This window comes from Nerophis lumbriciformis, linkage group LG01 (assembly GCF_033978685.3).
Source record: "Nerophis lumbriciformis linkage group LG01, RoL_Nlum_v2.1, whole genome shotgun sequence".
Classification (NCBI taxonomy): Eukaryota; Metazoa; Chordata; class Actinopteri; order Syngnathiformes; family Syngnathidae; genus Nerophis; species Nerophis lumbriciformis.
Genome location: NC_084548.2, coordinates 30,085,437 through 30,100,488, shown reverse-complemented (window position 1 = coordinate 30,100,488; position 15,052 = coordinate 30,085,437). Strand labels below are relative to the sequence as shown.

The following is a 15,052-nucleotide window of genomic DNA, read 5'->3' as shown; positions in this document are numbered from 1 at the left end:
CATGACAAGCACTGCCTGGATTGATACAGCCTTTTCAAATGTAAAGTACCAGTAGAGTGGAAAAACAAATTGACTTTATATGCTTAGTTGTGTCTCATTGTATCCATTAAAACATATCAAATTGTATTTACAATCCGCAAAGTATGTGAAAATACTGTCTAAACATCACAAAATGCCATTTTGAATATTCCGCTCCAAACATCTTTGGTAATTTCCCTATATTGACGTCACTGGAGTAACACTTACTCTTACCATAGTATAAGATCAGTCATACTGGAAATACGCAAAAATTAGAGAGAGATGTGCTGTCTATCATTCACAATCCCAAGACATGAACTCATGTTTTTATTTTTTTTATGCAAAGTGGTAAATAAATAAGTACATAAATATTCCGCTAACAATGTAGTCAATGGAAGCTCTCTATTTTGCCCACAAAACCCTCTAAATAACCATCCAAAACCCACCAACAATACTCTATATATGTATCGTTACCTGAATATTAACCAAATATTAGCAATTTTGTTATTAAAAGCGCTAACGCGGACGCACTATTTTGTAGTGTTGGATTAGACTTAGACTTAGACTTATACAAACTTTAATGAGCCACAAGGGAAATTGTTCAACACAGTAGCTCAGTTACAATGATAGAAAGTGTAAGGATGGAAAGGACAATGCAGGTATAAATAGACTAAATATAGTGATATAGAATATAACATATATACGAATATATACATAATATGTGTACAGTATATTATATATACAGATATATTATGTCTATAACATATATACAATATATAACAATTACCATGTACAATATTACAGTATATGTGAAAGCAGCAGCATAAAATAGAGAGTAGATCCAGCAGAAAATAGACATTAAAAACAAAGAGAAGTAGCTAACATGTCAGGTGTCAGGTAATAGACAGATATCATCTATTGCTGTATGGCGAGTGATTATACAGCTGGATGGAGTGCGGAATGAAGGAGTTCTTGAATCGCACTGTGCGGGAAGGAAGTTGAAGGAGCCTGTTGGAGTATGAACTCCGCTGTCCCTTAATTGTCAGGTGGAGTGGGTGGGCAGGATTTTCCATGATGGCCAGCAGTTTGATAACACACACCTTAGTAGCCCTCTGCTGCTTTACTGTGAGCTGGCCTTGATGTCCTGCTGCTCACACATCGTCGCGTCTCGACTCGTCAAAGTTATTCTAGTTTATAAACCATGCTTCTCATCTGGATATTAGGATGATTTAGCCATGAATCTAGAAGTTGTTCATCTGTGACATTCAGTTTATACCCGAAGATGAGGACAAACACACACAACCCAAGATGGTGTCTGCAGGGAGACTTTTCCTTGTTAACCCTTTGTGCGCATCATAATGAATTCTTCATCTAAAAGAGAAGATATAAACATCCTATCAGTCGTCATTGCAGTGAGAGCAGACATTGTACATACAGTATACAATGGTTTTATTATGTTTGTAGTTAGTATTTCTTCTTTAGCAATGCTGCTACATGATGCTTAGTCTTTCATTAAAGCTAGATCTGTTTAGCAGAACTCCTAAAACTTGTAGCTCATCCTCCTTATATTCAGGAGCAACAATTTATTTATTTTATTTATTTATTTATTTAAAAAAAATTAAATTATTATTATTTTTTTTTGTCCTGTCCAGCTTCTCAGGCAAATCATATAGTTGATGTAGATGCCCATATTGGCTGTTCAGATTTACTTTACAAAAGAGAAGTGTAGGATACTTCTCTTGTTGCCTTATTTGTATTTGACTTTATTAAATGTATTTATATTATCATTTGGTGCAGCCGGGCCGGAGCAGGAGGGGATAGAAAGAGAAAAAAAGGAAGACAGAGGGGGAAATTGTGAGTACAAGAGGGGGATAAGACAACAACAGCAAACACAACAACAACAATAGAGCAACATCAGCAAAAATGTCATGTACAAATATGATGGTAAAAGTGATAGCAAAGAAGCGATAACAAGTGAAATAAACAATAATACAGAAATGACAATGAGCATTATTACACTACAAATGGAGCAGTACAAATACCAATAGAAATAGAAGCAACAATTTAAGTTTATGGATTATATTTTTTCCCAAAGTAATCATTGTTGGCTCTCACAAAGTCTGCATGATTTGCATTGTTGTTGATGATGAAGGGATCTGTGGTTCTTACCTTTACTTCACGCGATGACAAGTCTGGCTAGTTCATTATCTCTCAAAATGGCTCGGGAATCTCAGCGAGATTGATACTACTTTGATTATATCTATTTACTTGCAAACTTTGGAAGTATTTCTATGTCAAACATCAGATGTATATGATAATAGCTCCAAAATAGAGGGAACTTGTTTTTCCACTCTACTGGTACTTTAAAGTGTTATCTTGTTCATAAATGTGAATGACATTCGCAAGTGTTAATAAAACTCCATGTTCCACAATGTTCATACAACTCAAAAAAGGCATCACGGCAAATGACCCCACCTTCCTTTATAACAGGGGTAGCAGGAGCGCCGCTAGGGATTTTGGGCCCCATGAAAATAATCTTTACAGGGCCCCCAACACAGTGTAATTATTTTTTCTGTATTATAATTTCATCATCATTAGGGGCCTCTCTGGGCCCCCCTCCATCATGGGCCCCTAGAATCCGTCTCCTTTACCCCCCCTTTTCGGCTCCCCTGAGGGGTAGGGAACCTGTGGCTCTTTTGATGACTGCATCTGGCTCAGCTAAATCTTAGCTGACATTGCTTAACACAATAAGTAATGAATAATTCCGCTGGTAATCACAGTGTTAAAAATAACGTTCAAAATATAAAACATTCTCATGCATTTTAATCCATCCATCTGTTTTCTACCGCACCTGTTCAAGAAGTCGCATTAATGGTAAGAAGTATTTTATTTATTATTGGTTAGCTTCAGAATAACAATGTTAATAAAAAGAATAAGAGACTTATTATACTCTAAAAATGTTGGTCTTACTTAAAAATGCACGCATTTAGTTGTATTCAGTGTTAAAACATATTATATGGCTCTCACGGAAATACATTTTAAAATATTTGGCTTCCATGGCTCTCTCAGCCAAAAAGGTTCCCGACCCCTGTTTTATAACATAATTAAGCCAGGGATTCTCAAACTGATACGTGCCACTAATAATACGTGGGCTCCATCTAGTGGTACGCCGAAGAATCAGTTAAATAAACAAACTGTGTGCAATGTTACAGTGGCCACAAATATTAAATATACTTGTTAAATAAAACCTCTACGTGTTTTTTAATGAATACATAGGCCCGCTTTGCTACTGTATTTTAATGTTAGTCATTATGATGGGACTTGGAGAGCCAAATGTTTTCTGAGGTGGTACCTGGGGCGGCGTGGCTCAGTTGGTAGAGCGAACCTGCCAGCTCCTTGCAGATTCCAGGTTCGATTCCAGCTTCCGCCATCCTAGTCACTGCCGTTGTGTTCTTGGGCAAGGCACTTTACCCACCTGCTTCCAGTGCCACCCACTCTGGTTTAAATGTAGCTTAAAGATTTAGATCATGGGTGTCAATATCTGGCCCGCCGTATAATTTCACTTGGCCCTTGAGGCGATATCAAATTAACACTAAAGCTGGCTCGCCGAACATGTATTGCGGCGATGCCGCGGTAACACCGCATTCACCGCTAATTCTAATACTTGCCAACCCTCCCGGGAGTCTTCCAAGCTTCAGCTCCACTCCCGAAAATCATCAGGTCTGCTTTTCAGCCAGTCCAACGAAGTGCTGGCCCAGTCACAAGATATAAGCGGCTTCTACACGCACACACGATTGAATGCAACGCATACTTCATCAACAGCGATACAGGTTACACTGAGGGTGCCGGTATAAAAAACTTTAACACTGTTAGAAATATACACCACACTGTGAATCCACACCAAACAAGAATGACAAACACATTTCGGGAGAACATCCGCACCGTAACACAACATAAACACAACAGAACAAATACCCAGAACCCTTTGCAGCACTAACTCTTCCGGGACGCTACAAGGTGTGTGTGGGGGGAGGGGGGTTTGGTGGTAGCGGGGGTGTATTTTGTAGCATCCAAGAAAAGATGGCAGGTATCTGGCTTGGGCACATCAGATTAGATCAGTGTGTTGCAAACTGAGCAGTTTAAAGTCCTGAATGGTTGGTTTATTCATTATTTTATTTTCAAATGTATTAACCTGTGGAAAAAGTTAATGTTGATATTTACCTCAGAAGGGACGGCGTGGCGCAGTGGAAGAGTGGCCGTGCGCGACCCGAGGGTCCCTGGTTCAATCCCCACCTAGTACCAACCTTGTCATGTCCGTTGTGTCCTGAGCAAGACACTTCACACTTGCTCCTGATGGGTGCTGGTTAGCGCCTTGCATGGCAGCTCCCTCCATCAGTGTGTGAATGTGTGTGTGAATGGGTAAATGTGGAAGTAGTGTCAAAGCGCTTTGAGTACCTTGAAGGTAGAAAAGCGCTATACAAGTACAACCCATTTATCATTTATTTATTTAAGGCTGCAAATAGAAAAGAGGCATTCAATTTTTATTTAAATTGTAGTTTGTTCAGTTTTAAATTTTGGCCCACTCTGTATTTGAGTTTGACACCCCTGCTTTAGATAATGGGTTTCACTATGTAAAGCGCTTTGAGTCTGTAGAGAAAAAGCGCTATATAAATATAATTTACTTCACTACTTGGTAAAGGTTTGAGAACCACCGATTTAAGCACCTTTACCTCACTTATGCATGGTGGTTATGTCCACAGGCTGGATAACAGAATACGACTGATTTCAAGCGTGTAAACAAAACAGGGGAATAGGGCCCTAAGTGCAAACCTCACGCCTTACAATGCCATATGGAGAAAACTTGACATCCCCCAGGTTCCAAATTTTTCTTTAAATAATAATAATCATAATAATGAATTGCATTTGTAACGCACTTTACATTTGTTAAAATCTCAAAGTGCTACAAAGTATAAAAACAAAAATAGAAAGTAAGAATATATAATAAAAAATTTAAATGGAAGTGAAATCATGACACAGAAACATGGATAAAAATAGAAATAAAAAGCATGAAAGCACTGGATAAAAAACCGATAAGCAAGCATCCATCCATCCATTTTCTACCGCTTATTCCCTTTGGGGTCGCGTGGGGCGCTGGAGCCTATCTCAGCTACAATCGGGCGGAAGGCGGGGTACACCCTGGACAAGTCGCCACCTCATCGCAGGGCCAGCACAGATAGACAGACAACATTCACACTCACATTCACACACTAGGGCCAATTTAGTGTTGCCAATCAACCTATCCCCAGGTGCATGTCTTTTGGAGCAGTGCATTTAAAAACAAGAAGGCAGAGAAATGAGGTAAAAGCTGTGCTAAAAAGGTGGGTTTTTATTCCCTCTTAAAATGGTCGACCGACTGTGGTGCTCTAAGATGGTCGGGAAGAGCGTTCCAAAGTTCGGGAGCGGTCGAGCAGAAAGCCCGGCGGCCCATAGATTGTAACTTTGTCTTGATGGGTTTGAGCAGGTATAAGAATATAATTCAGAAAAACATATTGACTTTAGTATGACATTAGTACGTATTCCTTTTAAACTACTAGTCGGACAAGAACTGTTTGTTTTCATAAGGATTTTTTTTTTAAAGTGCAATAACAATTTGCATTTATTTAGGTCTTAAGTGCATGCACTTGTCGCCATCTTTATTTAAAAGGCATTAAAATCTGGTGGCCAGCCTTTGTGCAGGTCTGGCTACTTCTATATTGCTCTACAGAATCTAATAGCACCCTTGTGTCGGTTTTGTTATTGTTCATGGTCAATTTGTAAGTGAGTTTATATCATTGCTTTCCCTCAGGTGACGACAGACCTCCATCAGGTGCTGGCAAACAAAGGGTACGTGTTGGAGTGTCGCGGGGTTGTTAAGGTCAAAGGTAAAGGCGAAATGACAACCTACTTCCTGAATGACGGACCGCCTAACAGTTAGCAGCCATGGCAAGAGCAGGTGCCCCTGCATGGACATCCACTGAGTGAAGACTCACGGGGTGAGCAAATGGCAAAAAAAAAAAAAAAACTATAAACGCCAAGCAATCCCAAGCAAGGAAGTGAGGGGAAAGTTTTAAGATTTTCAATGGAGCTATGTTCCTGAAGTGAGGAAAATGTTCTCATTTGACAGCCATTTTGGTGCAAGTGAAAAGGACGGGTGTTTTTCTCACGTTTAGCCTCCCTCTCAGGCTTCTTGAAAGATGCAAAGTCTGTTTATTTAAATCAACGCCTTTTAGCCTGTGTCAAAAGAAGATGTAACGCTGTACATAAGGCTACCTTCTTTTCCTTTGGTATTCTTAGTTTTTGTTTTACATGAATTGAGAACAGGTACTGGTATTTTCTTTCCAGATCATTTATTTGGATGTGCAAAAGATACTTTAAGTGTGACAACATTAAGTATGTGCACAAATATCCAGTGTGTTACACATGTGTCATGAATATATATATATATATATATATATATATATATATATATATATATATATATATATATATATATATATATATATACAATGAGGACTATATTGACCAAAGACTAAATACTAAAAGCAAGGCAAGACATGTTTGATATGTTCTCAGCAATGATTGCCGCCTGTTTTTAAGGCCTAAAGCGTCTGTCTTTTTGCCTAGCTGCTGGCAGTAAAGACTGCTTCATTGTTTTCATAAGATATGTAAAAAAAAAATATATATATATTTATTTTTGTCTGTCACTGTGGCAGCATTAACTTTAAATTATGATAGTGCCCTCAACTTTTAGATGACTAAAGACGACTACGGATGTTCTGATGAAGGCTATATTTGAAATCTAGCTTTGTATTTGTGTTCACTGAGGAGTACACGTAGCTCCAGTCGGGCTCAAGACAACACATTGGTTGATTCTTTGCTGGTTTAAGCCGTAACAGTATGTCAACTGCTCTCCTTTTTCAGAGAAGTATTTTTGGTGCAAACAGAAGGAACTTAGTTTGAAAGTTTGGGGAAGAGGGGATTTTGGATTTCAGCGCAGTGGTACCACAAAGCCTAATTCTTCTATGAAGAAGAACGAGATGAAGAGATGAAATATCAAATATATATATATATATATATATATATATATATATATATATATATATATATATATATATATATATACACATATATATATATTTGTTTTGACTGAATACTGTGCTTTGTAATCCTGAAGGGGCATAACTATTTTCACTGTGAGGTTTTAATTCTTCAGCCAAACTGCTTTCTTGCTAAGCATAATCGCTTTGAAGCATGTCTGATTGTGGTATTCTTTTTTTTTTCTTTTAACGTAAGGGTATTTTCTACCACTTCTGCATCCATCATTTGTATATTCTTAATGTTGGTATTATTATTATTATTATTATGATTAATTATAATGCTTATTATGATGATTCCGTTCCAGTGCAAAAGGATCAAAGACCAGCACGCTTTTCTCGTAAAGCGAAGGCTCACTGGTACTGACAGATGGACCACAGCTAATGAAGTCTGCTGTCCAGTCCTTATTGTACAATATAATATTGTTGCGATCGTGCACAGCAAGAAATAACTTAGCTGCCAGAAGGTGAAAGCTCTCATAAGCATAGGAATAAACATACATTTGAAGGATTCACTGTGCTTTTTTAAGTTATGACACTCCTGCAGTATTGTAAATCTCAGTCAGGCTTTTCGGCAATGTCATGTTTCCTGGTATTAAACCACTATGTGGTGAGTGGCTGAGAGCTAGGGTAGGAGAAAGGGGCACAGATTGTTTTCACAATCATTTCATCAGTTGTTGTTTTATTTTTTTCCAAAAGATTTGCGCTGATGACTGAGTTTGGTTGCCTTAAGTAAATATCAACATAATACAGGAACTGTGCCTGTCGGCCCTCTCTGGACTAAGCTGAAGGAAAGAAAGGAATAAGGGCTTGTCAACAATTTCATCTCGTCCACATTTTTTGCCATAAACAAAAGCACCGACTCGACTCTTTTGCCACACTGGACGGCGGCAAACACTTGATCACGTTCGTACCAAAGCCAGCTCACTGGTCCTTGCTTCGTGTTGACGTTTGCTCTCAGGTGTGGCAGAAGCACCAGAGGACAGCAATATAATGGAGATCACATGAACTGTGACCGATGAAGAGGGATTCCTTTATAGAATGGACACCTTTATAAAATGTGCATTATATGTATTCTATTTCCATTGGCTGCCCATGGACTTGTGTTCATTGTTAACTCTTGGGATGTTTTGGGGAAGCAGGAGAGGAAGGTTGCCTCCACACTACTGAAACAGTATTTTTGCTCAGGCCTGATGAATCCTTCAGTACTTGTTTTTGTTTCATTTGTATTTGCTCCGAGTGCAAAAAGGAGAAGAAGCGCTGAGGACTATGACAAAAAGAAAAATATAATTTCCCCTTGAAGAACGAAAATTAAAAAAAAGATTAATGGCTGACTAATATCCTTGTCTGTGTTCTATTTCTGCTGCAAAAATTTACATATTAACTCGGTTTATTTTTCCATTTATCTTGTGTTAAACGTGTCTGTGGATGTTCTCACTCATCTGGTTCTTGTATTTTTAGAGCATTCGATCGCACTGTCAACTGAACTGGACTGTTCAGTTTGTCTGAGAAGACGTTTAGCTTCTCAATCATCCAAGTAGTCTTCATCAGTTCATGCTCATAGACCTAGATTGGTCAGACCTAGTCTAGATGCTGGTGCCAAAGTCCCAAATATTTATCCTCCAAAAGGACGTGTGCATGCACAGGCGAAGATGGTTCCGTCATAAAGACTTTTCCCTTTTTCACTAGAATAGGGCGAAACCATCCTTGCCTGTGCACACCCTTCTCTTGTTGCAGGATAAATAGTTGGGGCTTTGGCAGCAGGATTTGGACTAGAACAGTGGTTCTCAAACTTTTCACCACCACCTCCGAAAACACTTTCCAAGTATCACCATAATGACCAACATTAAAATACAGTAGCATAGTAGGCCTTAGTATTCATTAAAACAAGGCGGATGTTTTATTTAACAAGTATATTTCATATTTTTGACCACTGTAACAGTCTGAACAGTAACCCTGTGTTTGAATATAGGACAATAAAACACTGTACTTTAATCAAGTGATTATTTGGCGTACCACTAGATGAAGCGTAAGCATACTACAGCTTTTATATGTATGTATATATATATATATATATATATATGTAAAAATGAGCCTAGCGTGGAAGCTAACAGGTTCAGAGCAGGAAACAAAAGTTGTCATCTGTTGTATGAAAACAAACTAGGAAGCCAGACCGACCCACTGGCAAGGCAGGCTTAAATAATGTAGTTGATGGCTAACAGGTGCGTGTCCGGAAACACACGCGACAGGTGAAAACAATAAGCAGCCATGGCAACAAACTCAGGTGCACAAAACTAACAGGAAACACAAGTGCCTTGAAAACGTAAACAGAAATATGATCCGGGCAGCGGAGCATAACACTTGATTTATTTGTATGTCACATTTTTATATTTTTAAATTGTATTTGTATATATTTTTAAATCTCAAAAATATATTTGTAATACGCGTTTATTGATACAAATTATTTATTTATTTGTATATCACATTTGTATTTGTATATTTATTAATATATGCATATGTATTAATATCATATTGATATATATAAGTTGATGTGAGACAATTCTACTTCCATAATGGACAGTTGTGTAAAATTTTAATAAGGCAATTATACGTTTGTATTCCTATATATATTCTCTTTTCTTTTGTGGCCCTCAATGAAAACAAGTTAGACAACCCTGGTAGTGCATCATGTATAAAGTTGTGTGCATCCCCTTTTATATATATATATATATATATATATATATATATATATATATATATATATATATATATATATGTATGTGTGGGAAAAAAAATCACAAGACTATTTCATCTCTACAGGCCTGTTTCATGAGGGGGGTACCCTCAATCGTCAGGAGATTTTAATGGGAGCATTCGCATACCATGGTTTATATAGGGCACAGAGTGGGTGGGTACAGGCTGGCCTAGGGGCGTGGTGATTGGTTCATGTGTTACCTAGGAGGTGTTTCCGTCTATGGCGGCATGTTGTTACAATTTCGCTGCGCTTGTTGAGGGATGACAGGTCTGGACGGTAGATAATAAACAGTTTCTCTTTCAAGCATAGGTTGCATCTTTTATTACCACTATTGTAAGGTGTGCTATATGCAAGAATTTGCCATGTTATTGAATATTCAACATTATTGTCTTTGAGGTCCCAAATGTGTTTGCTGAGTTCTGTGGTATTTCGCAGGTTTTTGTTCCTGAAAGAAGCCTTGTGGTTGTTCCATCTGGTTTTGAATTCACCCTCGGTTAATCCTACATATGTGTCGGATGTGTTAATGTCCTTGCGTATTACCTTAGATTGGTAGACAACTGATGTTTGTAAGCATCCCCCGTTGAGGGGGCAATTAGGTTTCTTTCGACAGTTACATGCTTTGTTGGTTTTGGAGTCGTTCTGACTGGGGGTCGACGGCTCATTTGCAATTGTTTTGTTGTGGTTTGAGATGATTTGTCGTATATTGTTCATGCAGCTGTAGCTCAATTTGATGTTGTTCTTGTTGAATACTTTTCTTAGGTTGTTGTCTTTGGGAAAGTGTTTGTCAATCAGGTTGAGGAATTTGTGTCCAATGTTCGTTGAGACGTTTTTGCTGTATGGGGGGTTGTACCAGATGATGCCGTTTCGTTTTCTGTTCTTTTTTGGCTGGTTTCCTGGCGTGGGTTCATAGGTGAGGGTGAAATTGTATCTGCTTTTTGGTACGGGGGGGTTGCTTGGTCAAATTCAGCTTTGCTAGATGACAGCATCGATAGCCTTTTATTGATTCCGGTGGGTATTCTTTTTGTGGTGGTGGGTGGATGGTTGCTGTCGTGGTGCACGTATTGGAGTGTTGTGTTGGGTTTCGTGAATGGTTGGTAGCTGTTATTTCTCAGGTTGAAAGTGACGTCAAGAAAGTTGACGGTTTGCTTGTTGGCTTCAATCGTGATCCGTAGGCCGTTCTCTTTGAAAATTTGGCATATGCGCTTCTTGGTATTCTCGCTCCATGCCACGCCGCATTAACGCAGTAATTGAGGCAAAAGGAGCTCCAACCAAGTATTGAGTATTGTACATGCTCATATTTTTCATTTTCATACTTTTCAGTTGGCCAACATTTCTAAAAATCCCTTTTTTGTATTAGCCTTAAGTAATATTCTAATTTTGTGACACACGGAATTTTGGATTTTCATTTGTTGCCACTTCAAATCATCAAAATTAAATGAAATAAACATTTGAATGCATCAGTCTGTGTGCAATGAATAAATATAATGTACAAGTTACACCTTTTGAATGCAATTACTGAAATAAATCAAGTTTTTCAAAATATTCTAATTTACTGGCTTTTACCTGTATGTTGCATGATGAGATGGTATGCAGTAGATACATCACTTCTGTCAAAAATGGCAAGGAGGAACACATGTAAGAAATATGAAGTGTTTGATTGATGCACATTCTTTCCAGGCTTCACAAACCACACATCTGGCCCCAGAGCCTTTACTTTGGCACCTGTGCCATAAGGGGTTATCACAGTGAGTCAATCGCATGATTTAATTTCCATTTATCTGGGCTTGGCACATCTCCAATGTCTGGATCACTGCAGAATGATCTAAAAGTGTATTTTAAGGGGCCAAGGACATCACAGTTTTGTATGATGTGCCAGGAATGTTTACCTAACATCAATGACGCGCATGTCAAAAGCTTAATGTCAGAAATTTAGGACAAATGCATTCCATCCATTTTCTACCGCTTTTTTTAGGACACATGTATTGTGTAAAACAATGATATAGTTGGCAGTCTTACAGAGAGAGACAGGAAACAGACTCAGAGACTCTCATTTTGCAACGTTTGTTTTGACTGCCAAAATTCCTATTCCTTGATTGTTAAACAGTATGCAATCACAATCTCGCCTCATCAAATCTTTGCCAACTGCAAGCCACAACCAAAGTGGTGGAGATTTGTTTATTTTGGTTTCATATGAAATGTCATTGTCGTATACTATACCGTGTACTATTTTCTTATATGATCGTGAACTAGCATGTGTTTGTATTTGGTCCCAGAATCCTTGAGAGGATTATTCTACTAAGGAAATATGCCCTTAGATAGTTTCAAAAGTGCACATGTCCATCACAAGCTCTCCAGAGAGTGGTGGATCTTACCACCACAGGAAATTGGAATCCTACAGGAATGCAGGTTTAGATTTTAAGAGGAAGTGTAAAGACATTAGCAACATCTGGTAGGAAGCCCCCACCAGTAGGAGTAGAGGATAGGGGTCGAAGGTCACCCGACTCACACCGATCAGAGGAAATAGATTTACTGGCCAAGCAACAAATTGGGCTTTGTCCAGACTGGCCGGTTCCAAGGCTAGAGGTACGAAGAGTGTAAAAGGTATTTAAGGACAGTAGTCCAAGAGGACAACAGAAGAGTAATCAGGCCCATACTCTTTCTCCTGGGAGCTGCAGTTCCAGTCTGAGGCTCGCTGAAACAAATAAAGCTTTTTGTTCGACGATTCCTCGTTGGCGTCATCTTGGCTCATCACCCATCACACAACCATCAAATATACAACAACATAATAACATTTCATTATTTGACATTTTACATGTGCTTATTAACGCAAAACGTGCACTGTTTGCATCAAAAAATATTCGCTAGACATCAATATTTCAAGTCAAATTTGAAAGCACGTTTCAATTAATCCTGCAGGTGGCAGCAATATCCACCTGCAGTATTTGGCATGCAGGCTGACTTGACAATGACCTTCCTAAACTCCCTTTCTGTGTATTTTTTTTTTAATGTGAATCAACATGGTATATCTTTGGTTGCTTTGTACAATTGTTTGTCAAATGTAAAATAAGCTTTTTTTTTTATTTACTTTCTACAGTAACCATATCAGTGGTGTATATCCAGTCGTCCCTCGCCTATCGCTCTTCCAAGTTTGCGGATTTACTATCACAGATTTTTTTTTTTGTTTTTTAAAGGCATATGCCTAACTATTTTTGGCCTAAAATAAGCATTTTTAAGCACCAACATTGCTAAAATAATTCAACCAATCAGAGCATACTGTGCCACTGATTGGCCCAACCTCAGGCAGCATGACTATATTGGAATAAATGAGTGTGAAGGTGACTATGTAGGTGTTATTTCATGTATAGAGGGCTCTCATAATGTTGAAAACCATATTTAAAATGTAAAAAAAAAACAAGTATGCTCCATCCAGGAAAATATGTGATTTATAATTGATCATTCCTATACTCAGTGGAAATTAATTTACCACATTCAGGCCCGTAACCATTTAATAGTGATAAACGAGTGATGACTTTCGTACTTTTTCCATTGGGGGTTGCATACTTAAACATTGGAGCAAGTTAAGGACTTATTTTGACAGCAGGCAAAATGGAGGTCAAATGTATTTATTAACAGGAAATGAATAAATAGTATTGCCGGGTTGTGCACAGGAAGTAAAGGGGAAGACTATGCACGTTTTGGGGAAAGGTAAAGCAAAAAGCAATGACGTGTGTGTGTGTGTGTGTGTGTGTGTGTGTGTGTGTGTGTGTGTGTGTGTGTGTGTGTGTGTGTGTGTGTGTGTGTGTGTGTGTGTGTGTGTGTGTGTGTGTGTGCGCATTTTCTCAACCTGTTTTACCGGTGTGGCAGCAAGGACATGTGACAAACTCCAAAACCAGTGAAGTTGGCACGTTGTGTAGATCGTAAATAAAAACAGACTACAATGATTTGCAAATCCTCTTTAACCTATATTCAATTGAATAGACTGCAAAGACAAGATACTTAACGTTCGAACTGAGAAACGTTATTTTTTGCAAATATTAGCTCATTTGGAATTTGATGCCTGAAACATGTTTCAAAAAAGCTGGCACAAGTGGCAAAAAAGACTGAGAAAGTTGAGGAATGCTCATCAAACACTTATTTGGAACATCCCACCGGTGAACAGGCTAATTGGGAACAGGTGGGTGCCATGATTGGGTTTAAAAGCAGCTTCCATGAAATGCTCAGTCATTCACAAACAAGGATGAGGCGAGGGTCATCACTTTGTGAACAAATGCGTGAGCAAATTGTTTAAGAACAACATTTCTCAACAAGCTATTGCAAGGAATTTAGGGATTTCACCATCTACGGTCCGTAATATCATCAAAAGGTTCAGAGAATCTGGAGAAATAACTGCATGTAAACAGCAAGGCTGAAAACCAACATTGAATGCCTGTGACCTTCGATTCCTCAGGCGGTACTGCATCAAAAACCGACATCAGTGTGTAAAGGATATCACCACATGGGCTCAGGAACACTTCAGAAAACCACTGTCAGTAACTACAGTTCATCGCTACATCAGTAAGTGCAAGTTAAAACTCTACTATGCAAAGTTAAAGCCATTTATCAACAACACCCATAAACACAGCCGGCTTGGCTGGGCCCGAGCTCATCTAAAATGGACTGATGCAAAGTGGAAAAGTGTTCTGTGGTCTGACGAGTCCACATTTCAAATTGTTTTTGGAAACTGTGGATGTTGTGTCCACAAGAACAAAGAGGATAAGAACCATCCGGATTGTTATAGGCGCAAAGTTGAAAAGCCAGCATCTGTGATGGTATGGGGGTGTATTAGTGCCAAAGACATGGGTAACTTAAACATCTGTGAAGGCACCATTAATGCTGAAAGGTTTTGGAGCAACATATGTTGCCATCCAGGCAACGTTATCATGGACGCCCCTGCTTATTTCAGCAAAACAATGCCAAGCCACGTGTTACATCAACGTGGCTTCATAGTAAAAGAGTGCCAGTACAAGACTGGCCTGCCTGTAGTCCAGACCTGTCTCCCATTGAAAATGTGTGGCGCATTATGAAGCCTAGAAGACTGTTGAACATCTTAAGCTGTACATCAAGCAAGAATGGGAAATAATTCCACCTGAAAAAGTTAAAAAATGGG

General features: G+C 38.7%; 1 protein-coding gene across 1 annotated transcript in view; it reads left to right on the top strand.

Moving 5' to 3' along the window:
* LOC133618606 (adenylate cyclase type 6-like) overlaps positions 1-8,489 on the top strand; it is a 166,032-nt gene extending 157,543 nt beyond the window's left edge. The window contains exon 24 of the mRNA XM_061979127.2: positions 5,864-8,489. Within this exon, the coding sequence (XP_061835111.1) occupies positions 5,864-5,992 (129 nt within the window). The 3' untranslated portion in view covers positions 5,993-8,489. The remainder of the gene's footprint in view (positions 1-5,863) is intronic.
* The last annotated feature ends 6,563 nt before the right edge of the window (positions 8,490-15,052 follow it).